Source organism: Molossus molossus, unplaced genomic scaffold (genome assembly GCF_014108415.1).
Source record: "Molossus molossus isolate mMolMol1 unplaced genomic scaffold, mMolMol1.p scaffold_m16_p_19, whole genome shotgun sequence".
Lineage (NCBI taxonomy): Eukaryota > Metazoa > Chordata > Mammalia > Chiroptera > Molossidae > Molossus > Molossus molossus.
In genome coordinates, this window is record NW_023425354.1 from 31,058,862 (window position 1) to 31,080,560 (window position 21,699).

The 21,699-nt window shown below is 54.3% G+C and overlaps 3 protein-coding genes across 5 annotated transcripts; 1 reads left to right on the forward strand and 2 right to left on the reverse strand.

Moving 5' to 3' along the window:
• Positions 1-1,118: 1,118 nt before the first annotated feature.
• DHX58 (DExH-box helicase 58) lies at positions 1,119-10,171 on the reverse strand. Its single transcript, XM_036269925.1, has 13 exons — positions 9,991-10,171; positions 9,742-9,910; positions 9,359-9,560; positions 8,795-8,985; positions 7,951-8,067; positions 7,347-7,473; positions 6,992-7,183; positions 5,815-6,068; positions 5,139-5,288; positions 4,888-5,049; positions 3,740-3,930; positions 2,631-2,727; positions 1,119-2,357 (listed from the first exon to the last, which is right to left on the reverse strand). The coding sequence occupies exons 2-13, from the start codon at positions 9,907-9,909 to the stop codon at positions 2,172-2,174; spliced, it is 2,037 nt and encodes a 678-aa protein (XP_036125818.1). The 5' UTR covers position 9,910; positions 9,991-10,171; the 3' UTR covers positions 1,119-2,171.
• A 422-nt stretch (positions 10,172-10,593) lies between these two features.
• Positions 10,594-19,646, reverse strand: KAT2A (lysine acetyltransferase 2A). 3 transcript variants are annotated; one of them, XM_036269559.1, is made up of 18 exons: positions 19,255-19,646; positions 18,990-19,113; positions 18,510-18,655; positions 18,309-18,398; positions 17,830-18,011; positions 17,557-17,748; positions 16,607-16,713; positions 16,278-16,388; positions 16,056-16,192; positions 15,760-15,968; positions 15,437-15,563; positions 13,078-13,188; positions 12,299-12,442; positions 11,940-12,054; positions 11,817-11,853; positions 11,678-11,741; positions 11,457-11,541; positions 10,594-11,325 (listed from the first exon to the last, which is right to left on the reverse strand). In XM_036269559.1, exons 1-18 carry the CDS (start codon positions 19,591-19,593, stop codon positions 11,132-11,134), a joined length of 2,514 nt encoding a protein of 837 aa, XP_036125452.1. In that variant the 5' UTR covers positions 19,594-19,646; the 3' UTR covers positions 10,594-11,131. The 3 variants fall into 3 exon arrangements, with proteins under 3 accessions (XP_036125452.1, XP_036125451.1, XP_036125453.1); XM_036269558.1 differs by having other exon boundaries at positions 10,623-11,325; positions 16,056-16,195; positions 19,255-19,593; XM_036269560.1 differs by lacking the exon at positions 19,255-19,646 and having other exon boundaries at positions 10,623-11,325; positions 16,056-16,195; positions 18,981-19,122.
• A 1,227-nt stretch (positions 19,647-20,873) lies between these two features.
• HSPB9 (heat shock protein family B (small) member 9) lies at positions 20,874-21,428 on the forward strand. Its single transcript, XM_036267710.1, has one exon. The coding sequence runs from the start codon at positions 20,946-20,948 to the stop codon at positions 21,426-21,428; it is 483 nt and encodes a 160-aa protein (XP_036123603.1). The 5' UTR covers positions 20,874-20,945.
• The last annotated feature ends 271 nt before the right edge of the window (positions 21,429-21,699 follow it).

A 21,699-nucleotide genomic window follows, 5' to 3' on the forward strand; every position in this document is an offset into this window, starting at 1 on the left:
CCCCTCTGCCTCCAGCGCCACCTCAGGTCCCTCAGCTGTCACTGTTTAGCCCTGGAATGACAGGCGTCCGACTCCGTGCGTCCAGTCGCATTCAAGGCCATTGAGCTTAGCACCCCTGGGCCCCCGCCCCCCTGTCGCTAATTTTATTGACCTGTAAAAGGCACGTTGTTGGCAGGGGCGATAGCAACTGAAGGTGAAGTGGGAGCTGATGGGCAGAAGGGACCCCAAGAGGCGGAGATGGGACAGGAGGGAGAAGGGTAACTCCGGAAACCAGGGCCAAGGGACACTGGAGAGTAGAAGGAAGAGGGGCCCTGGAAAAGAAGGGTACACTCTCTTAGGGGGAAAACCAAAAAGCCTAGAACTGGACTTTTAGCTCTCAATCAGAGAAGAGGTGGACTAAAGAAAGAAGATACTGGGGAAGGGAGAGTGTATTTTTTCCTCATCTATCCTGAAGCAGGACCAAGGATGTAGTCAGAGCGGTTAGATGGCAGGAAGGACAGCCATCCAGCTCTGAAATCTCTGCCCTAGCCCCTCCCTTCCTCTTGAAGGTGACTCGTGCCTGCTGGGCCTCTTACTACAGAAATAGCCCTTTCCCTGAAGAATCAACCTAGATCTTGCCTTTCTTTTTCTTTCTTTCTTTCTTGTAGAAATGAGAACAGAAAATTTAGGCCTTTTTAACTTTCTCCACCTTCCTACCTATCCCTCAAATCATCTTGGTCTCTCCCACTCCAGCCCAGAGAAGATGACCCGGGGGGTTCGGGGAAGATGGGGTATTGGGGTTGGAGCCTCTTATGAGGAGAAGAGGGCAGGAAGGCCTCACATTCTCGATGGCTCTCAAATTTAGACTTCTGATGCTTTCTCCAAATAAGGTTAGCCAAAATAGGGGCGTTAAAAAAATTTTTTTTTAAACATTCAAAATATACCACAAAGCAGATCGGTGAATGGAGAGGGGAGGAGGTAGGGGTTGTAATGGGCACAAGGAAAGTTCTCAGGGTGATGGCCATGTTCACTGATTGTGAAGGAGCATACATGCAACGAAAACGCTATAAATATGTACAGTTTGTCAATTATGCCTCAACAAATCTGTTTTTAAAATACCACACATTTTCGACATCATTTTTCCATTGCTTTATTTTTGATTTGTGGGGAGCCTCAAAAAGTAGAAGTGGCCTTGCAGGGAAGAAATGAATGTCAAAGGGCCGAGGGAAACTGTGGTGATTCCTAGTACGGAATCCATGGGGGGTATGTTCCAAGACCCCCAGGGATGCCTGAAACCACAGACAGTACCAAACCCTACATATACTATGTTTTTTCTTATACATACATACGTGCATACATACCTATGATAAAGTTTACTTTATAAATTAGGCACAGGAAGAGATTAACAACTAATAATAAAATAGAACAATGATAACATACACTGTAATAAGTTATGTGCATGTGGTCTCTCTGAAAATATCTTATTGTACAGTACTTGCCTTCTTGTGATGTGAGAAGATTCAGTGCCCACATGATGAGATGAAGTGAAGTGGATGACGTAGACATTGTGACATAGTGTTAGGCCACTGTAAGGGTTATTCAAACACAAGCACTGTGAAACCTTGACAGATGACCTGATAGCCCAGACAGCTAAGTGACTACCAGGCGGATAGCATAGACAGCATGGATACCCTGGACAGAGGGATGATTCATGTCCCATGTGGGACCAAGCAGGATGGCGTGAGATTTCATCACAATACTCAGAATGGTGGTGTGCAATTTAAAACTTATAAATGTTTTTTTTTTCTGGAATTTTCCATTTAATATTTTTGGACCACAGTTAATTGTGAGTAAAAAATGGCAAAAGCGAAAGCAAGGATAAGGCGGCACTGCTGTACAGTGTGGCCATTCTCCGGCTTCAGTTCTCCCCTGCTCCATCCAGTGTGTAGGAAAGTGTCCGTGTGGATGTGAGGGGGTCAGGGGTGAGCTGTGTCCCTTCAGCTCCTTCCTCAGTGCAAGTTGAAGCCAGCCTGGGCACCTGGAGTTCCTCTGTGGCTGGTCAGCATGGGGCCCTGAGCTGGTGACTCAGGCAGTAGGGACCAGTACCCAGACTTCACTCCGGGGAAGATGGTGGCTGCTGTGGATTCTCCTGCCCCCTACAGCCTGATCTGGGTACTGCAGTAACAAGATGGTCAGTACAGGGAAAGGTCTGACAGGTTCTGGGCACAGTACTCCCCGTAGTTGAAGTCAGTCACCAGGAAGGGCACGCGGGACCACTTCTTGGCCTGGATCCGTCCTTTTGGTGTCTGCAGCAGCATGGAGCGGACTTTGAGCACCGGCAGCTTCAATGACTTGTAGATCATCTGCAGACCCCAGTGCTGGAGGTGGGACAGAGACAGTGGCGTCTGGGTGTCTACCCTCAGACTGGGCTTTTCTCCTCAAGTTAGGGTTTCTGAATGCGGGGCTTATGTCTCCTATCCCATACAGAACTAGCTCCCTCATCCCAATGTGGGCTCCCTAAAATATGGGTTGGACCACTCTCTTCAGCCTGGGAACTCCTTGGGCAGAGCTGTCTCCCTGATGGCTGGGCCTCCTTTTCAGAATGAGGACTTCTAAAGACCGGAGCTGAGGGCCATGGTCCCAGCACTTACTTCCCCACAGTTCTTGCAGTTAATGACACCTCCAGGCACCCAGTCCTTGAAGACTCTGTCCATGACCACAGGCTGGTCAGAGACGTTGTAGTAGATCCTGGAAAGAAGTGGGAGTGGCCACAGCCCTCATGGACTCCCCGCCCCAGAACACATGCCACCCTACTTGCTGAGCCTCTGCCTGGGCCTTGGGCCTTCCTGCCTGTCAAGAGGCAGAGACTTCAATAAGCTCTGTCTCTGCTGCCTCCATCCCACTCCCTTCTGCCCATGTTCAGGCCTTGGCACTACCTACCTGGACGATCTAACAGTCTCCCAATGGATCTCCCTGCCTCATCCTCCCACCCCATTCCATCCCTACTCCCACCCCACTATCCTTCCGCCAACTGCCAGAGTGATCTTCTAAAAATGCAAATCTGACTCTGACATTCCCATGCTCAAAATCCATTCAAGACTCCTCACTGCCTATAGGATAAAGGCTCAACTTTCAGGTCTGACCTTCAAGATCCTCTATAGCCTAGTCTGCCTTCCTTCAGAATCTCATCCTTCGCAATCTCTTCCAATCAAGTCAACTAACATCACTCCCATCCTATCATCCCTGTCTGTCCTCATCTTCTCAGTCAAACCCAATCCTTCCACCAAGACCTAGTTGCTACCACCTCAAATGAGAAAAGATATGTGAAGACCATTGGCACAGTGGCCTGGCACACAGGCACCTAATGAATATTTACTTAATAAATAAGTGAATGGAGCATAGGGGAAGGCTACTCGTTAGGGGGCAGAGGATGAGGGAATGGCACAGGGACAACCAGCCCCTCTTGATGTCTTCAGAATATGGCAGGACCAGGGGGCCATTTTGTGGCCCCTCAGCATTTGGCATCCTGAATGCCAGCTCTTGCTCAACCACATAGTGGCTGTGGGAGCCTGGGCAAGTCACTAAGCCTCTCTGAGCCTCTATTTCCTCACCTGTGAGATGGGGTGGTGATAAAAACTTGTCTAACCAGACTACTGTGAAAATGCTAACTCGGTACTTGATAAAATGCTCTTTAACCTCCCAAACTCTTAATGCACCCTCCCCTTCCTCTCATCCAGACAGCCCCTTTCACAGGTCTCACGAGAAGTTGGGATTCACGTTGATGTGGTGAGTGCCCTCCACCTTCCGCAGGTCGCTGCCATGGCCCACGGCCACCATGCAATTGATACAGAGGAGCTGCACGTGCTCCGCCAGGAACTGCTGCTGATGACGCTCCCGCTGGGCCGCCTGGACCATCCGACCGACCACAGCTTCCTGCTGCAGATCCCGGATCTGGGGTGGGAGGGGACACCAGGCATGTCTGGGGCCCAAGAGACCCGAGCCCAGGAATGCTCCTAGGGGACACAGGGCTCCCAAAGACCTCAGATTGATCATTAGTGCACAGAGAGACTACTCAACCGTCCCTGGAGCTTTCAAAAGCAGCTAGGTGGAGAAAAAGAATACTGGGTTGAAAGACAGCTTTCTCACTGAATCTCTGCCCCCACTTTGGAGGATTTCATGCAAAGTTGCTTCTTTGAATCTAACATGGGGTACCATCAATAATTACAATGGGCCCTGGCCAGTTTGGCTCAGCAGTTAGAGCATCAGCCCGTGGACCAATAAGACCCGGGTTTGATTCCTGCTATGGGCACATGCCTCGGTTGTGGTTCGTCCCCAGCCCCTGGTGGGGTTGTGCGGGAGGCAGCCGATGTGTCCCTCTCACTTTGGTGTTTTCTCTTTCTCTTCCTCCCTCTCTCCCTCCCTCTCTGTCTGAAGATAAATGTAAAAATACCCTCGGGTGAGGATTAAAAAGTAATAATAATAATTACAATGGGACAACAGGAGACAACAGGGACCATCTTGCACAAGGCTGGACAATGGTGACTACCTGAGGGGACTGACTGAAGTCCTGGTCCTAGGCTTATTTTGTACATATCTTTGTTTGTTTCCACTCTACTTGGTTCCAGAAGGGCTATAAAGCGGCTCTCATAGACACACAAAGTATTTGGTGATGAAGATAAATTAAAAGCCCGGGACAAGGACTGTTCCCAAGGCATTTTGGAGAAATAACCATTGTCTTCCTGGCAACCCCATGCCTGGCCTCCCTTCCCTGGATTCAGACCTTCACCAGGTGGGCCAAGTTATCCCCAGAGAAAGGGGGAACAGGGATGTGTGCGTGTTTGCATCAGAGACCTTGCATGGAGAATGTCCACAGCCCCCTCCCCACGGGCGCACAGGCTGTCCACAGACCTTGGCCTGGTACTCAGCCTGGTCCATCTGCTGCACAGCAGCCACTGCCTGTTCCATCAGAACCTCTAGTGCCTCATTGGTCTGCTCCCGCCGCAACTCCCGACTCCCTTGGGTTGCCACGAATGAGTACACACTCTCATTGGCCCGGGCACGACCCCTTGCCTGGGGAGGGAGATAAGAGAGGGGTCTGAGTGGAGCCAGGTTCCCACACAAGATCCTTTGAGGACTGTTGAGGGGGGTGGTTTGGGCACCTGGACCATGGAGATCTCGTTGGTCAGGAGCCCATAGCGTACAACCACATTGCACTGGGGGATGTCCAGTCCCTCTTCTGCCACGCTTGTGGCCACCAGGAGGTTCAGGGTACCATCCCGGAATTTGCGGATCACTTCTTGCTGGTCCCTCTGTGGTTGGGGGAGGAGAATGAGGATGGTATAGGAGGTGGCTTCAGGCCTACCCTCTGCAGCTCAGTCTCTCCTGGTTCAGCCCTTTCACTCAAAATCTTGGCCCCTTTTCTGAGGGACCCTGAGTCTCCACCTCTATCTCCAAGTACCCCCAGGATCTTGCCCATTTTCCCAGGTGAATATCTAACCCCTCTCTCCCCTAGGGCCTCCTAAGGGTCCCTGCCCTGTATTCTAGGAGCTCTCAGGACCTGTTCTTCTGCAAGGGACCCCAGACCTCTACCCTCTGTCCTGAGGACATCACTCACTTCTTTTCTTACAGACCCCAAGTTCTGCCTCTCTGCCCCCAGAGATCCTCAGACTGGGGGAACCTTCAGCCCTGGGGATCTCAGAGTCCATCTCTGTCCTCAGCTCTGTTCTCTGCCTGGGGATAATCAGTCCCCCCATCCCTCTGTGCTGAAGACTCTCTCCCCTTCTCTTCTCCCCTAGAGAACTCCCCAGCCTCAGCTCCTTTCCCCAAAGCCCACACCTGGGTCATATGGTGGCTCTGGCTGTTGTTCCCAGCCCCGATCAGCAGCTGAGCCCTAATGTCCACTGTCTGCAGACCAGGCTGCTGCTGGAGCCAGAGCAGGAGGGAATGAGCGCTCTGGCGGGTGCGGGTGAAGATGATGCCCCGGGGGCTGCCAGGGCTCCCAAACTGCTTCTGCAGGATCTGTTCCAGCACCTCCAGTTTGGGGTTCTCCGGGCCATGAGTTGCCAAGAGGGCCAGCTCATTCTCGTGGTCTGCCAGAAAAGCCCAAAATCAGAGGCACAGGACTCAGGCCTGGAGGTGGGTAGGCCATGAGGGTGGATGGCTCACAGGGATAAGGTTGCAGGAGTCCAGAGGGGGCCTGAGGATACCTGCTCCTGCCTAATTTCCCCTGAGCAGCACCAAGAACACATGTAAGGACACCCTCTGCCTGCCCAGCCTAAAGGCCAAACAGCCTTATGCCAGGGGCCTACAGTCTAGAATTCTTTGCTCACACACCTTATCCAACACCCCTCTTTAACCCTGCTACCAGGATGACCCTTGACCTTTTCATGGTTGACCTGCAACCCAGGACTGACTCAACCTCAGGTCTCTTCAGACACATCCTTGCGCCCTGGCCGGTTTGGCTCAGCAGTTGGAGCGTCGGCCTGCGGTACAGAGAGACCCGGGTTTGGTTCCCGCTAAGGGCACGTAGCTTGGATGCAGTTTGTCCCCGACCCTGGTTGGTCCTGCGGGTGGCAGCCACACATCGATGTTTCTCTCTCTCTCTCTCTCTCTACCTCTCTCTCCTCCCGCTCTATCTGAACAAAAAATGGAAAAATGTCCTCGGGTGAGGATTAAAAAAAAAAAAGAAACATCCTTGCCCCTTAGCCTGTGCTGAGGCCGCTAGCCTTAAATTTCACCCTCTGACCACCTCATTTTCTAGTTCCTAGACTTTCAGTCCCACTTAAATGGTTTTCAAAAATATTTGTCAATAATGTAAAATAGTGTTTACATCTACGCAAACCCTCACAAATGTGGGCATATATCTTTTGTCATATCCACAGCCCTGACTTTTGGTTAGAAAAAAAGGGCCCCAGGACTCTTGCTGGCACCTTCACAGCTGGGTAGCGCCTGGGCCTGGCTGGCCTCTGCCCTCTAGTCCAGTTCTGACCCCCTCCGCCCCTTGGAGCCTTACCATTGAAAAGTGCCAGCAGCCAGCGCTCAGCATACAGGACCTGGGTCTTGGTGGCACGCTCCTTGAGGTAGAAGTCCCGCAGAGTGGCCAGGGCGTCCACAGCGCGGACCGTGTCGTGGATGAGCAGCGCGTCGTTGTAGCGTCGCAGGTGAAGCGCGTACACCCGCCGCTGCAGGAGCCCGGCTTCGGCCGCTGCGGACCGCAGAGAGCAGTGCCTGAGCAGTCACGCCCCAGGGTCCATTCTCACCTAGACTCCACCCCCAAAGGCTTAGCTCCACCCCCTGAAGGCTCCGCCCGGGGAAGGCCCGGTCCTGGATTGCCCCGTCGCCAGGCCCTCCTCCATCGCTCTTCTCACCAGTCTTGCTCAGCTCCACCACCTGCTGCTCATACGTCTGCGTCCCGAAGTCCTGGCTCAACTCAGGCATGTCCAGGCGGTCGTGCACTTGTTCCATGAGCTTCTTCAGCATGTCCCCAAACGGGTCCTAGACGAGACGACTGAGGGGTGAGGAAATTCCTATACAGCTGTAGTGTAACAGAGTCCTGGCTGGAGGCAGGGGTCAGGTTCCTGCACGTGACTCCTGTTCTGTCTCCACCCCATATGTGCCCTTGACCTCTGGCCTGAGCACAGTGATGCCTAGTCCTAGTCATAGCAGACACCAGACAGTGCCCACACCAAAGGAGAGAGATGGGACAGCCTCAGCACAAAGTGCCCCAGCTTGATGGTTTGCAAAGCTCTCTACTGGGTGCCCAGGGTTTTGACAGATGTCCACGGTGGTGGCATCTGAGTGAAACCAAATGGCAGAATCTGCCCCATTTCACAGAAAGAAGAAATGGAGGCTCTGAGACATAAGCAAGCAAACTGAAGTCACAGAGCTTGTGAAAGTGGAGTCAAGTTAACCCCAGGTGCCCTAATTTCACTCCAGACCCCACCTCCACCCCATGCCCCTCCCTCCACATACCTGGCTGCGCTTGTGACAGAGGTCATACTGTTTGCAGGGCCGGTGGTTGTGCTCCTGCAGCTGGGAGCGGTAGGTCTGGGGTGACATGATGCGCCATGTGTCCAGGTTGGCACATAGCTGGGGCAACAGAGAGGGGTTCACTGGAATGGGGTCCTGTGGGGGACCATGGGCAGAGCTTTGGGGCAGGATGAGTCCCAGCAGAGGCAGGGCCATTGGCAGTGGGGATTCATTTATTCAATAAATTTTTATTGCTCGCCCTCTGTGCTCAGTGCTATACTAGGTACTGGGGAGACAGAACATTGGGAATGGGGAGGCAGATGATAAGCTAGTAAAGAATAACAAATGAGAGAATTTCAGATAGCGTTAACAAGCTCTGACGATAATAAAATTGAATATGACAGAGTACAGTGGGGGTGATAAGGGAAGGCTTTGAAGGTGTGACATTTAAGTTGTTCCTTGAATGACAAGAAGGAGCCAGGCTGGTAAAGTACAGGGGGAAGGTATTCAGGGAAGAAGGAATGGCAAGTGCAAGGGTCCTGAGATGGGAGCAAGCCTGACATGCTCAAGCTACAGAGAGGCCAGCATAGCAGGAGTGGGGGGGGAGGGGAGGAAGTGAGGCTGGAGACTGAAGCAGGAGCTAGGTCACACAGAACTTGGTAAGCCAGAGGAGAGTGGGTATTTATTCTAAGTGCACCGAGTCTTTGTAGGCTGGAACTTAGGTGAGGAGGGGTCCAGATCCTCCTGCCTGGGTGAGCCAGGCTAGGACTGGTGGGCATGGGGTAGGGTAGGCCAGGGAGGTCTCTGGTGGGTCAGGTGGGGGGAAGGTCAGAGGGGCCAAGCTGACCTGCAGGATGTGGTCAATGGCTCCATCAAGCTTGGTGGCCTTGCCAGTGCCTGGGGAGGCTGTGAGACCCAGCACCTGGGGCAGAGGCTGCGTCCTCCTGAGTTTATGCTCTAGGTACCGGCTTAGGATGACGTTGTAGACAGTGTCTTTGTGCGTGTGGTGACACTCATCCACCACAAGGAGAGAGAAGGCTGAGGGCACATGGGGAAGGCTGTGAAAACCTGTATTTGCAAAGCCCTTCCTCCCAAAAGTTTTATCTCATGTGATTGCCACAATTCATCTGAGAATTCCTTCCTCCCTTCACAACGTACAGCCAGACCCCAGAGAATGGCCAGTCAGGGATGATTTACCTCCATTTTACAAATTAATAAACTGAGGCTCAAGCTGGGAGAAGGGTCTTGCCCCAGATCCTTCACTGTAGCCAGGTCTTTTTCTTACTAGGGTGTGTGCTGTGGTTTGGAGAATAGGGAAGCTCTCACTCCCACAAAATCTCCCAACATCTTTACTAGAAGAGGGGTCCTGGGTTTGGCAGGCAGGGGTGCCTCAGGTGCCCACAGCCCTCACCATTGAGCTCCACATGCTCCTCCTCCTCGGAGCTGGTCAGTGCCATCTGCAGCAGCTCGGCTGTGCAGATGAGCAGGTCATTCCTACGGGCCAAGTGGCCAAAGCCGGGTCGTGGCCCCATATCCCCACTTAGTGTTGTAATGGCCCAGCGCCCATCCAGCATGCGGCTGAACTCTTCACGATGCTGGGTCACTAGGTGTACCTGGGGGTGCAGATGAGATGGGGAGAGGAAGCTGGATCTGGGTCAAAGGGATGGGGAGGAGGCAATGAGAGGGATGGGTGAAAAGGTGAGTTTAGAGATAGCCACAGCATCTCTGTTCTGGAGGGTCTTGAGAGGTACCCAAGAAGCCGAGAACCCACTGAGGGGAGGGTGGGCTACTTACCCTGTTGACCAATACAACCACCTTGGCTCCGTTTACAGTCTCGAGATGCCTTTTGGCCACATAAGCCGCTGCCCGGGTCTTCCCAGCACCCGTGGGCAGCCATATGATGATATTCCTGCCCTCCAGGGCAGGCGCGATCACTTCCCACTGGTAGGGTCGAAGCTCCATTCTGAGAATGGCAGGTGACTCAGACCCCTGGCCCTCCTGACCCCCTCCTAGGCCTGACCTCCCCCCAGATCTGCCCCTTACCTGCTTCCAGCAACCCAGTCTGGTGCAGACCCCTCCCTTTGCCCGACTGCACTCTGCTTGAAGGAAGTGGAATGGATCTGGCCAGGGGAGGCAGGAGTAAGACAGACCTGACCTCTGCCCAGCCTTACCTTACCACCTGCCAAAGGCAGCCCTGCTTGGCTTAGCCCGGGTGCCTGCTACTGAGCTCTGCTGAGATCGTAAATGAAACCGAAACTGAGGGGAGGAGCCAGCCCAGCTGAGTTGGAGTTCAGCCTTAGGAATCCCTGCCCCTCACGGGTCTGGGCGAGGACAGAAAATGCTGACAGGAAAGCCCCTTTGCATAACTTCTCGATCCTGCCAGCCACCCCTGCCCCTAAGAGCAGGGCCAGCTGCAACCATGTCACCCAGGCAAAGGCAGCCAGGGGGAAGATTTGGACCCCCGCCGTCCAGGAGTGGAGGCTGCAGCCAGGGAGGTCCTGTCACCCCAGGGGCATGGGACTAGGCGTGAGGCTTGCTGGGGAGGGATCCTCAGCACAGTCTGAGCTTAACAGTCTCCAACTTGCTGGAGGTACTGGAAGGAACAGGGTCAGCCTGCTAAGGCCTGGGGTGCTACTGAAGAAACAATCACACAGAAAAAAAACAAAAGAGCTTTATTGATCCCTCCAAGGGATTAATGCCAGGAAACAAATGGTCCCCATGTCCCCCACCCATGGGGGACAGACAGAACAGTGCAGGGCAAAGCATGGCCCCTCCAGTTCGGGTTGAACTTCCAAACCCTGGAGCCCCCTCACTCAAGCTAAAATTGTTAGTCCTGTCCTTGAGGAAACAGTGACCTGGGCCAGGCCCAGGACTCTAAGAACACGGTAGCTCGGTGGGGACCTGGGCTGAGAGCCCATAGCTGGGCAGGGTTTATCCTCTGGCCACCAACCACTGTAGAGGGGCTGAGCCCCAGACCCAGAAAGCCCCTCCCAAGGTCAGACACAATGAAGGGTGGGACAGGGCTGCAGGCTTGGGGGTGCCCAAGGGTCCACAAAGGGCTACAGGATCAGGGGCTGGAGTGTCTCAAGCTGAGAGGGACCTGGGCACCAGGGGTCTCCCAGGGATCAGATCAGAACCTGAGGTGGAGACATTCAAGGTTGAGGCCACGGTCCAAGGCTGGGGACTACTTGTCAATGAGCCCTCCCTCCTTGAGCTTAAAGTAGAAGAACTTCTCCAGGGCACTGGCGCAGCGGCAGTACTCGCTGTCTGGGGGGTTGTACTCGCGGCAGTTGGCGATGACCCGCTGCAGGTCCGCCACAAAGAGCTTTCGGGTCACGTAGTACCGGCTGCGCAGCCGCTCCGTCATGGTCTTCAGGTCTGGGGCAGCGGGACAGAAGGGTAAGCCTTCAAGGCTGAGGAGAGTGGGTCACAGGGAGCTCTGTGGCCCAGTGAAGGCAGGGGCAGGACTTGAGGGCAAAATGAAAGGGGCTGGAATGGAGCATGCTCACCAATGGGGAAGCGGATGACCTCGTAGTAGTCGGGGGCCTCTGACTTCTTCACAGGCTCCATGAAGGGCCAGGCACTGGGGTGCGACTGGAGAGAAGAGCTGAGCTGGGGGCAGGCCCACTGTGCCCCATACCCAGCCCATGACCGCCACCCACCCCACACTGGGTCACAAAGCCATAGCCACTGGCACAGGGACCCCCATAAGAGAGCCCAGTCTCCCCACCTTGATCTGGGCCAGCAGATTTTTGAGGGTAGTGTAGAGCTGGTCAGGGTCCTTCAGCTCCTTCCTGGGGCAATAGGTGCCAAGTCTGAGGCTCCTGGTCCTTGTGCCGCTCCCCTCCCGCCCCCCACACCACACTCACCCCTTCTCCTTTCCCAGCGGTTTCCAGCCCGTCTCTCCTGCAGTGGGGAGTGCGGAAAACGTCCCTGAGAATGTCTGCCCGCACTCCAAGCAACGGGCCCCCCCCCCCAAGAGCCCCGCTTACGAATGCCAGGGACACTCTCCACAGGGATCTGCCTCACGCCCTCCTTGAAGCAGCTGAGCCCGGGGTAGACCTTTCGGATCTGGGCCTGTTTGCGCTCAATCAATTTCTTGATGATCTGAGGAAGGAGGGGTCTGAGGGGCCAACCCCAGCCCCAGCCACTACCCTCCCAGGGCCAGTCAGAGGCCCCACCCTGAATCCAGGTGCCTCTCCTCCTAACCTCCCCCAGAGGCAGAGCAAGAACCAAGATCCTGGCCCTACCTCACATAAGCACATGCATGGACATGTGGTCCACAGCCACACATGTGCTCACAGGTGTGCTTACCCCCATACGCACATTCCACAAAAAGCACACACACAACCTCCTTCTGCTTCTTGATGATGTGGGAGAGCTCCGTGTAGGGAATGCGGGGATTTAGCTCACACTCCATCAGTGTTGCCCCCTCGTAGTCCTTGATGTAGCCCAGGTAGCGGCTCTTGGGCACCTTGATGTCCTTGGAGAAGCCCTAGGGAGTGGGAGTCATGACCCAACCCATCAGCAAGATTTTCCCATTTTAACAGCCCCTCCTCCAGGAACACCTGGGGGCCAGTTGCATGCCAAGCCCCTCTCTCCAGCTCCTGAATTCCCTCTGGTAGTTCCCAGCACAGTGCTCTGCACTTTGAAGGCTCAATCTGTCCCTGGAAAGACCCTAGGTCAGCCCCCTTCTGACTCACCCCAAGAGCCTCCCAATTCTGCTGGCTACCCTACTGCCCTACAAGACCCTGTTCACTGGGGCAGCAGCAGGAGGGAGGAAGACAGGCAGGAAGAATGTCCCTACAGATATTGGATGGAACAGGGGAACTGAATGACCCCAGGTGGCAGGTAAGTAAGTGTGGGGTGGGGTGAGGTGAAGGTCACCTGTTTTTTTGTTGTTGTTTTTTTTTTTGTACAGACAGAGTGGGAGGGAGAAAGAGGAAGAGAGAGAGAGGGAAACACCAATGTGAAAGGGACACATCGAGTGGCTGCCACCCGCACGACCAACCAGGGCCGGGGACAAACTGCAACCGAGGTACATGCCCTTAGCGGGAACCGAACCCGGGTCTCTCCGGACCGCAGGCGGACGCTCTAACCACTGAGCCAAACTGGCCAGGGCTAGGTCACCTGTTTTTTGAAGTAGCCAATGGCATACTCGTCAGCATAGGTGAGGAAGTAGAGGATGCTGTGTTTGATGTGATACTCCTTCAGGTGGTTCATCAGGTGCGTCCCATAGCCCTGCAAGGAAGGGAGCAGGGCTTACTGGGGGGAGGGGCAGGCCTGGTGCTGGACAGCTCTCAGGAGGGCCAGGGAGGAGGGAGCAGACTGGAAAGGCGACCGCAGAGGAGGGGAGCGTGTGATGAGAAAAGGGAATGATGCTGGATTTCTGAGCACTTGCTCTGAGCCAGGTGTAGTGCTTTGCACTTTAAAGACCAAGTCTCAAGTGAAGTCACAAGGCAGGTATTGCTGCCAACTTACAGAAGGAAAAACCGAAAGTCAACTGCATGAGGACATGTGTCCAAGGTCAGGCTGCCAGCCACAGCAGGGCTGGGACCCAAACCCCACCAGGAAGCTGCTGTCCACAGGCCACTAGTTCCTGGCCCCTGGGCCTCAGGATTGAGAAGGGGAGTACCAAGGGCCCTGCTCGTCACAGCATTCGAACCCTGAAGAGACACTGACTCCCACACATGGCAGGACCAAGGAGGCACCATTCAGGACTAGGAGGTGTAAAAAGGAGAATCTCAGACCCTACTGGTGGGTCTGTTGTGCCAATGACAAGACAGAAGCCAGCACTGCCACCCAGCGCAGGGCAACCATAAAAATTACTCCCCAATGTGTGTAACATTCTTGTAATGGAAGAAATTCAGGTCCATTTCAAAGTGTTATTGATTCTGCCCTGGCCAGTTGGTTGGAGTGTCGTCCCATACACCAAAAGATGGTGGGTTCAATCCCCAGTTGTGGCATGGATGGGAGGCAACTAATTAATGATTCCCTCTCACATCAATGTTTCTCTCTTCTCTCTCTCCCTGTTCCTCTCTCTAAAATTAATAAGAACCGAAAATGTGTAGGCAACAAAATTTCAGACATCATACACAGCAGAATTTTCACTGATACATCACCTAAGGCAACAGAAACAAAGGAAAAAATGAACATGTGGGACTACATCAAACTAAAAAGCTTCTGCACAGCAAAAGAAACAACCATCAAAATGGAAAGGCAACCCACTGTATGGGAGAGCATCATTGCCAATGATACATCAGACAAGGGGTTAATTTCCAAAATATATATAGTGCTCACACAACTCAACAAAAGGAAAACAAAGAACCCAATTAAAAAATGGGCAGAGAAGCTAAACAGACACCTCTCGAAACAGGACATACAAATGACCAAGAGACATATGAAGAAATGCTCAACGTCACTAATCATCAGAGAGATGCAAATTAAAACAACAATGAGGTATCGCCTCACACCTGTCAGAATGGCCGCCATCAACAAATCATCAAACAAGTGTTGGCGAGGGTGTGGAGAAAAGGGGACTCTGGTGGGAATGCAGACTGGTGCAGCCACTATGGAAAACACTATGGTGTCACCTCAAAAATTTAAAAATTGAATTGTCATTTGACCCAGTGATCCCCCTTCTAGAAATATACCCTAAGAAGCCTGAAACACCAATCAGAAAGAATATATGTACCCCCATGTTCATAGCAGCACTATTTACAATAGCTAAGATCTGGAAACAGCCCAAGTGTCCATCAGTAGACGAATGGATAAAAAAGCAGTGGTACATATACACAATGGAGTATTATGCAGCTGTAAGAAAGAAAGATCTCTTATCCTTTGAGACGCCATGAAGGGACCTGGAGAGTATTATCCTAAGCAAAATAAGCCAAGCAGAGAAAGACAAATATCACATGATCTCACTTATTTGTGGAATATAATGAACATAACAGTCTGAAGAACAGGGTAGACCCAGAGATGTGGAAGAGATGACAATCCTCAGAAGAGGAGGTGGGGGAGGAGGGAAGAGATAAACCACAGAATTTATATGCATGTACGCATAACCAATGGACATAGACAACAAAGCTGGGGATGGGGTGGGGTGGGAATGGGGAGGAGGGTGTCAATGGGGAAAAGAGAAACATCTGTAACAAAAATAAATTAAAAAACAAAACAAAACAAAAAAAAAACTATTCACTGACTTTAAAAAATAAAATAAAATCAGTAAGAATGTATCCTTGGGTGGAGGATTTAGAAAAAAAAAAAAGGTTACTGATTCGTGGGATCCTTTGGTCTACTAGTGTTTTCTTAATCCACTATTACCAGAGTGCAAGCGCCACCTCGTGGGGGAGTGAGGAACTGTCTGGCCACTAAAAGAAGGGTTGAGGGCTGTTCCATCACCACATCCTCTGCTCTGCTCTGCTCTGGTCCAAACTCAGAAGCAGGTGGTGGGATGGCGCAGGGGTAGGGGCTGGGGGCATGCACTCACCTTGACCTGCTCATTCGAGGTGACAGCACAGAAGACAATCTCTGTGAAGCCCTGGGTGGGAAACATGCGGAAGCAGATCCCACCAATGACCCGCCCGTCCTTGATCAAGGCCAGAGTCTTGTGCTTCCTGAGGGGAGAGGAGACAGGTCACAGTCCCTACCTGTCCCCCAAATGGTCCCCAAGTACCCACGGTGTTGGAGGCCTGAGCTATATTCAGGGTTGGGAACGAAGGAAGAAGAATTTCCAGAGGTTGGAGGAAGAGGCCGAGGGAGAGGTGTGGAGGCCCAGGAGGACAGGTGCCCAGATGTGCCCTGGGGACGCACGGGTCAAAGACGAGGCGGGCGATATACTCCTTGGGCATGCGTGGCAGCTGATGGGAGAAGACATTCTGCAGCCCCACGAGCCAGAGCAACACCCTCCGGTTGGCTTTGGGTGTCAGCGAGTTGCCAATGACGTGGAATTCGATGATGCCGCGGCGCTCCTCCAGGCGGGCTGTCTCGTCCCGGGCTGCATTGGCTGACAGCAGGCTCGTCTGGGCGCCAGAGAAGGGGTGGTGAGCAAGGGTCTCAGGTTCATGAGGGCTCCCTACCCCTGCTGGCCAACAAGCCAGACTGCCTACCTCGGGCCCCAGCATGGCAGCAGGGTCAGTGATGGTGAGCATGACCTCATTGACCAGCTCCATGGGGATGTCGCCCATCACACGGAGACGCTTAGCATCCTCCAGGGTCAGGTTCTCTGGGAGCTTCCTCTTCTCGCCTGCTGGGGAGGTTGGCAAGGTCTTCCAGGGTTAGCCAGAGATATTGGGGGAGGGGTGAGTGAGGGTCAGGAATCAAGTACCCACCAGGCATGGGCTCAGCACCTCCGGAATCCAGACTCAAGGAACTGTTGCTGCCCCCACCCATGGTAGGGCTGAAGATGGGGGTGCTGGGAACAACTGCTGCACTGACCGTAGCTGAGAGACAGAAGAATCAGGGGACACGGGGGTAGGGGGTTCAAAGGTGTTGGTGGGTCCCAAAGAGGGATCTGGACCCTCCAACCCCCAGCTGAGGCCTCCTGCACTTCTCTTCTGTTGCCATTCGCAGCCCTTCTTCCAGAGCGGAGTCGGGGGAACGCCTGGGCTCAGCCACAGAGGCCAAGCAGAGATCCTGTAGAACCTGCTGCGGCACATACCTGGCCGGGGCACCAGCTGGGTCCCCTCTGAGGGCGGCATGGTGAAGCCTGACTCCCAGATCGGAGAGTTTGCCCCGTAGATCTCCTCCTCCAGCATGGACAGGAATCTGTGGAAGGGTACAGTCTGTCCCACAACTCTGTCTAACCAAGGGCGCAGCCTGGGCCAAACACCGGGGGATTGGAGGTGGATCAGAGAGACAGACCCTCTTCTCAGGGAACCGGGAGTCTAAGAACAGAGGCAAGCTCTGCCTTCAGACTAGGGAGAGATACAGTCCCCCACCTTCTGGGAGACCCTCGCTGAAGGTAGGAGGACAGAACAAATCCAGGACAGCGACCAGAGGCCCAGTTTGCCATAGTGTACAGAACAGGGAGACAAGGTCAGAACTGATGCCATTCTGTACTGCGTGGCCAGGCAGGGTACCAAGTCACTGAGCCTCAGAATCCACCCTCCTGCTACCTTGTTCCCACCCGCTGGCAGAAGGGGCATGGAGGTCCTGAATTAGTCAGTAAAGGCATCCTGAATGGATAGGTATGAGCAGGTTTAAAGTGAGAGGAAGGTGTGGCAGAACAGAAAGAACGAACTAGAATAGGAACGGAAATTGGTTTCACCTCAAGTGTAAGCCCTGGTTTTTTTGGAGTGCTGTGGTGGGAAGGATGCTGAGGCTGTGTCCAGGCCCCATGGGAAACAACTGGTAATGTCTACCAGGGATGTGGGCAGGGATAGTGTTAGTACTCAGGCCACACATCTGCCATCCCTGATTAGTTCAAAAGGCACCGCTAACAAGCTGCATCTGGGCCATGGGCAAGTCTGGTAGACAGACAGACACCCAGATCCTAGAAGGCCTATGGAGGAAGGGGAGGGACCAATCCAGGAAGCATTCCTGGAAAAAAAGGGGACAACAGGGAGGATGTGAACTTGGGGCAAAATCCTCATAGGCAAGGAGCTTTACTTGGGGAAGTGGGTAAGGATGAGGGTCCTCTTCTCAGGCACCAACTTGTCCTTCTCCACCCGAAATTTCTCTAGCAGCTGCCGCCGGGTGACAGTGAAGATGGAGCGAAGAAGGCTTCGCCCAAAGACGTGAGTGGTCTCATAGCGGGGGAGGCTATCGCAGCTCTGGGGCACGTGGCAGTAACAAAGCCATCTGCAGAGAGTCGGGAGGTGATGAGAGTGAAAACCCCTGAGCCTATAAGCTTCTCCCCACGCTGTTCCTGGCTGGGCCTACCTGGTGTAATTGACCTTGTAGGTAGCCACGTCCTCAGCCTGAGACCGCTGCCGAAATTGGGCAGGTGTCTCAAGCTTCCAGTAGTTAAGGCAGAGCAAAAACATCTTTGAGAGCTCAAACATTGTCTGCCGCTCCCGAGGAGCCAGATGACTGAACTTGTACTGCACAAAGTTTAGCACACCCTAAGAAGGGGTGGACAGGGAACAAAACCAGGAAGGAGGTGTGAGTAGCCAGCATGGGCTTCTTATCCCAAACTAGGAGCTTCTCGAGGGCAGAGGCAAAGCTCTCCTCTTATTCTGAGGCTCTCTGTGAAGAGAAACTATGCCTCCTCCTAACCCCTATGCACACATTGAGGTTAGAACAAAACATCCTCCCTTCCTGGAACCTCTCCCCTGTTCCCAGCTTGAGGAAGATGGAGAACACAGTCTCCTCACTCCTCCAAGATGCCCCCAATTCTCTTGCCCCCTTCTTCATCCCACCTGCTCAATATTAGGCTTTTCAAATGGGGGGCTGCCCAGAGACCCCTCCACCACGGGCCTGGTCATCTGCAAGATGCATTTCCGAAGGAGCTGGAGGAAGAGGAAGAGGAAGAGGGAGGAGTAGAGGTCAGCAGAGATTATAAGTGCAGACCCAGAGTCTCATCTCCTTTGCTCAGTGACTTTCACTCAGAGAAAGCTCACCTTGAAGAGGTAGAAATAAACCTGCTTAGTGTCTGTGTCCTCTTCTTTGTGAACAGACATGAACAGATTTTCCACATCCACCACCATCCCCAGCAGCCGGTTAATCTCATCCTCTGACACATTCTCCAGGTGGGACACGTGGTCAGCTGCAAGAACAGGTGGTAGAGTTGGGAAGAATGGACAGAAGAGATCAACAAGACTTTCTGCCCCTCTTCATCACCAGCCAAGATACACCCTCAGTCCCTCCAACCACTGACCAAAAAGGAGACTGTCAGCCCCTGAGTGGCCTCTAGTATCTTCTGTATTGGCAGATTTCCTTTCTCCTCCCTTGGACTATACACCCTCACAACCCAATCCCTCCTTAGAAGCCATCTTTAGTTTCTGAGCTGAAGCTCTGTGGCACTTAAGTCAGCCTGTCCAAGCAGGAGCCAGCACCTGCTTCTCCCCAGTCCCCAGCTCCAAGGGCACTACCTGTCTTACCCAACGGGTGCTCACAGCTGCGGCACAGCTCACTCAGGTTGGCAGCTGGCTGCTGCAGGTCCATGCGGGGTGCAGTGGGGGGCTTGGGGTTTTTCCAGCCATTACACTTGCATGTTTCATTGGCCTGGAGGCAGAAGAATCAGTCAAAAACCCTGTAGGTACACCAGGGCCGAGGAGCCGCTCCCCAGCCAGAGCTTCGCTTCCATTGCCTCCCGAGCCCTAGGATATCCCAGGCCCCGCCCCCTCGCCCAGGCCCCGCCCCCACCTTGCAAGCAGAGAAGACCCCTAGCTTCTCGAGCTTCTTGGCGCGCGGCAGTCCCCGGACTTGCGCCTTCCTCTGGCTGGCGCGCTGCTGCTGGCTTAGGCCAGGTCGAGCCGGATCCCCCCCGCTCCCAGTCCCCCCACTTCCTACCCCGGGCCCCCCTGTCCCAGTGCTCCCGGTTGGGGCTGCAGCTGGGGCAGGGGCTGGTGCCGGAGTGGGAGCCGGAGTCGGCGCCGAGGCCGGGCTGGGGGTAGGAGTTGCAGTTGGGGCAGGGGCTGGGGACTGAAGGGGACGGGGCTGCGCGGACGGGGCCGGGGTCGAGGCCTGGGAAGGTTCCGCCATGGCCTCCCCCGCAGCGGAGCGCGGCGCGGCGCTCCCTGCCCTACGGCCGCATGGGCAACGGGCGCTCAGTGCGCAGGCGTTTCTGACCCGGAGCACCATGGGAGTTGTAGTTTTGCACCTCTACTCCCTTTGCCTACACCTTCCAGACTTTTCCATCCTGTATCTTGGTCCCGGGCAGCCAAATGAGGCCCGAGCCAGTACATCAGATTGATTCCTCCTCACTCTTAATCTCTTGAAAGCTTCCAGGATAGTCGAGATTACTGTCCTCTTGGGGATAAGGCGAGGCACCCCCCCAAAACAGGCTTCTGGTTGGGGCACTCTTGGGCTCAGCCCTCCTCCCATTACCCCCGCCCCAGGGCGGAAGTGCAGGCCTGGGGCCTGGGGTCGGGTTGGCTTCCTGGCGCATCTCCCTCCCACCCCCACCCGGTCCCTGTCCCACACGTCTCTGGAGATAAAATTGCAGCTACGGAGATTAAGCAGCAACTGTTCTGTTTCTTGACCTGTGAAGTGGTTACACAGGTGTGTTCTCTTTGGGGTAATTGAACTGTAGACCCACAGTCTCTTTTGTGCACTTTTCTGTATGTCCGTTATACTTCCACAAAAAGGGTTTATTATGAAAGTACTGAACACCAGAGGCATGGCCGTGGTCACGAACAAGGCTACCAGAGTGGGAATGTCGTAGAAGCAGAGGAGGGCGGAATCCTTTCTCTGTGCATGGGAACGGCTCTCCCCCGGTACCGTGAGAACCTTCAGGGCTGGGCCGGCATCTTAATCTCTGTGGTCCCTGAGCCGAGCCCGGGCCTGCAGCACAGTAGGCCCAGGATGAAGAAAGGAAGCCAGGAAGATGCGACCACCTCCCAGTCCCCAGTGTCACAGGATTGTGCCCTGCCAGAGAACGGCAAGAGGTTTCAAAAATGTACTACCCTGTGTTCACACTCCAATGTCTCTGTCTAGGGGACAATCCTTCTTGCCCCCAGGCCCGATTCTCGGAAAGGCAAGAGCCCTGATGGCTCAATGCCTTCTCCACTAGGCCTGGTCTCCTTTAGCATATCCAGTTCGGTCCTCTGACGGGGGTGGGGAAGGGCCTAAGGGGCAGAGTACAGGGCAAAAGCAGCAGCAGGCGGGTGCCAGGGCGAATGACAACCTGATCTGTGGAGGTAGGAAGTGCAAAGCTGACCCGGCACGGACTCTACCAAAACTAAGGGAACCCCCCTGAGCAGAGGAGAGCTGCCGAAGGAGAGTGGGGCTGGGTGGGGCGCAGGAGGACCCTCCTCTTTCGTGTTCGGCCTCTGCACGAGCGCGGAGAGCTATCCTCAGAACCTCGTGCCCTTGAACAGCAGTTGCTCACTCAGATGCAACGGGTCAGTAGCGGTCTCCCCAAAGGGAGCCAGGTGGCGTCCCGGTGTCCCAGCGCAGCCCTCGCAGAACAGAACCAGGTGGCTACGGTGCCGGTGTGGCAGCTCAGGGATGATGTGACAGCTGTGCGGGACGACGTCCACGCGGAGAATGGTTTCCAGATGAAGATGGATGCCCACGGCTTCACCCCAGAGGAGCTGGTGGTGCAAGTGGACAGCCAGTGCCTGATGGTGACCGGCCAGCGGCAAACGGAGAGCTACAGTCCTAATGGGGGCTCCTACCGCATGGCGCAGAAGGTGCATCGCCAAATGCTACTGCCCCCGGATCTAGATCGCGGAGCCATGACCTGCTGCTTAACCCCCTCGGGCCAGCTGTGTGTCCGAGGCCAATGCCGGGCGCTGCCTTCCCCTGAAGCCCCAACAGGACAGTCCTCGAGAGTCAGGAGTCGCAACTCTAAGAAGGGTTCCAACCTAGCCTGACCCAGTAAACCACCACCCTAGTGAGCAACAGCCTTGGTGTCTGTGGTCTTTTTTTGGGGTTGGGGTCAGAGGTGGGGGTATAAAGAAGGTAGAGGGAGGCCAGAAAGGCACCTCAAAGTGGTGGCCCACCAGGAATCAGGTCTCTGTGGTCCTGGGAGAAGCCGGGGAGTGGGGGGCAGTGTGGTCTTACTCAGCTCCGCTCTGCTTGGACCAATAGCCCTAGCCCTTGGCGGCTGAGAGCAGCAGCGCCAGCAGGGAGCAGCAGAGAGCT

Bases quoted from the DNA above. Each gene is read 5' to 3' on its own strand.
- DHX58 (XM_036269925.1), bottom strand. From the start codon at position 9,909: ATGGAGCTTCGACCCTACCAGTGGGAAGTGATCGCGCCTGCCCTGGAG. The intron at 2,728-3,739 runs GTGAGACCTGTG...ACTTCTTTCCAG, and splicing joins AACGTGAATCCCAACTTCTC to GATCTACTACAACGTCTCTG. The intron at 2,358-2,630 runs GTAAGTGCTGGG...TCCCACCTCCAG, and splicing joins ACTGCAAGAACTGTGGGGAA to CACTGGGGTCTGCAGATGAT.
- KAT2A (XM_036269558.1), bottom strand. From the start codon at position 19,593: ATGGCGGAACCTTCCCAGGCCTCGACCCCGGCCCCGTCCGCGCAGCCC. The intron at 18,012-18,308 runs GTGGGATGAAGA...ACCCCTTCTTAG, and splicing joins AAAAGCCTAATATTGAGCAG to GGTGTGCTAAACTTTGTGCA. The intron at 13,189-15,436 runs GTGAGTGCATGC...CCTTCCTTGCAG, and splicing joins CCTCGAATGAGCAGGTCAAG to GGCTATGGGACGCACCTGAT.
- HSPB9 (XM_036267710.1), top strand. From the start codon at position 20,946: ATGCAACGGGTCAGTAGCGGTCTCCCCAAAGGGAGCCAGGTGGCGTCC.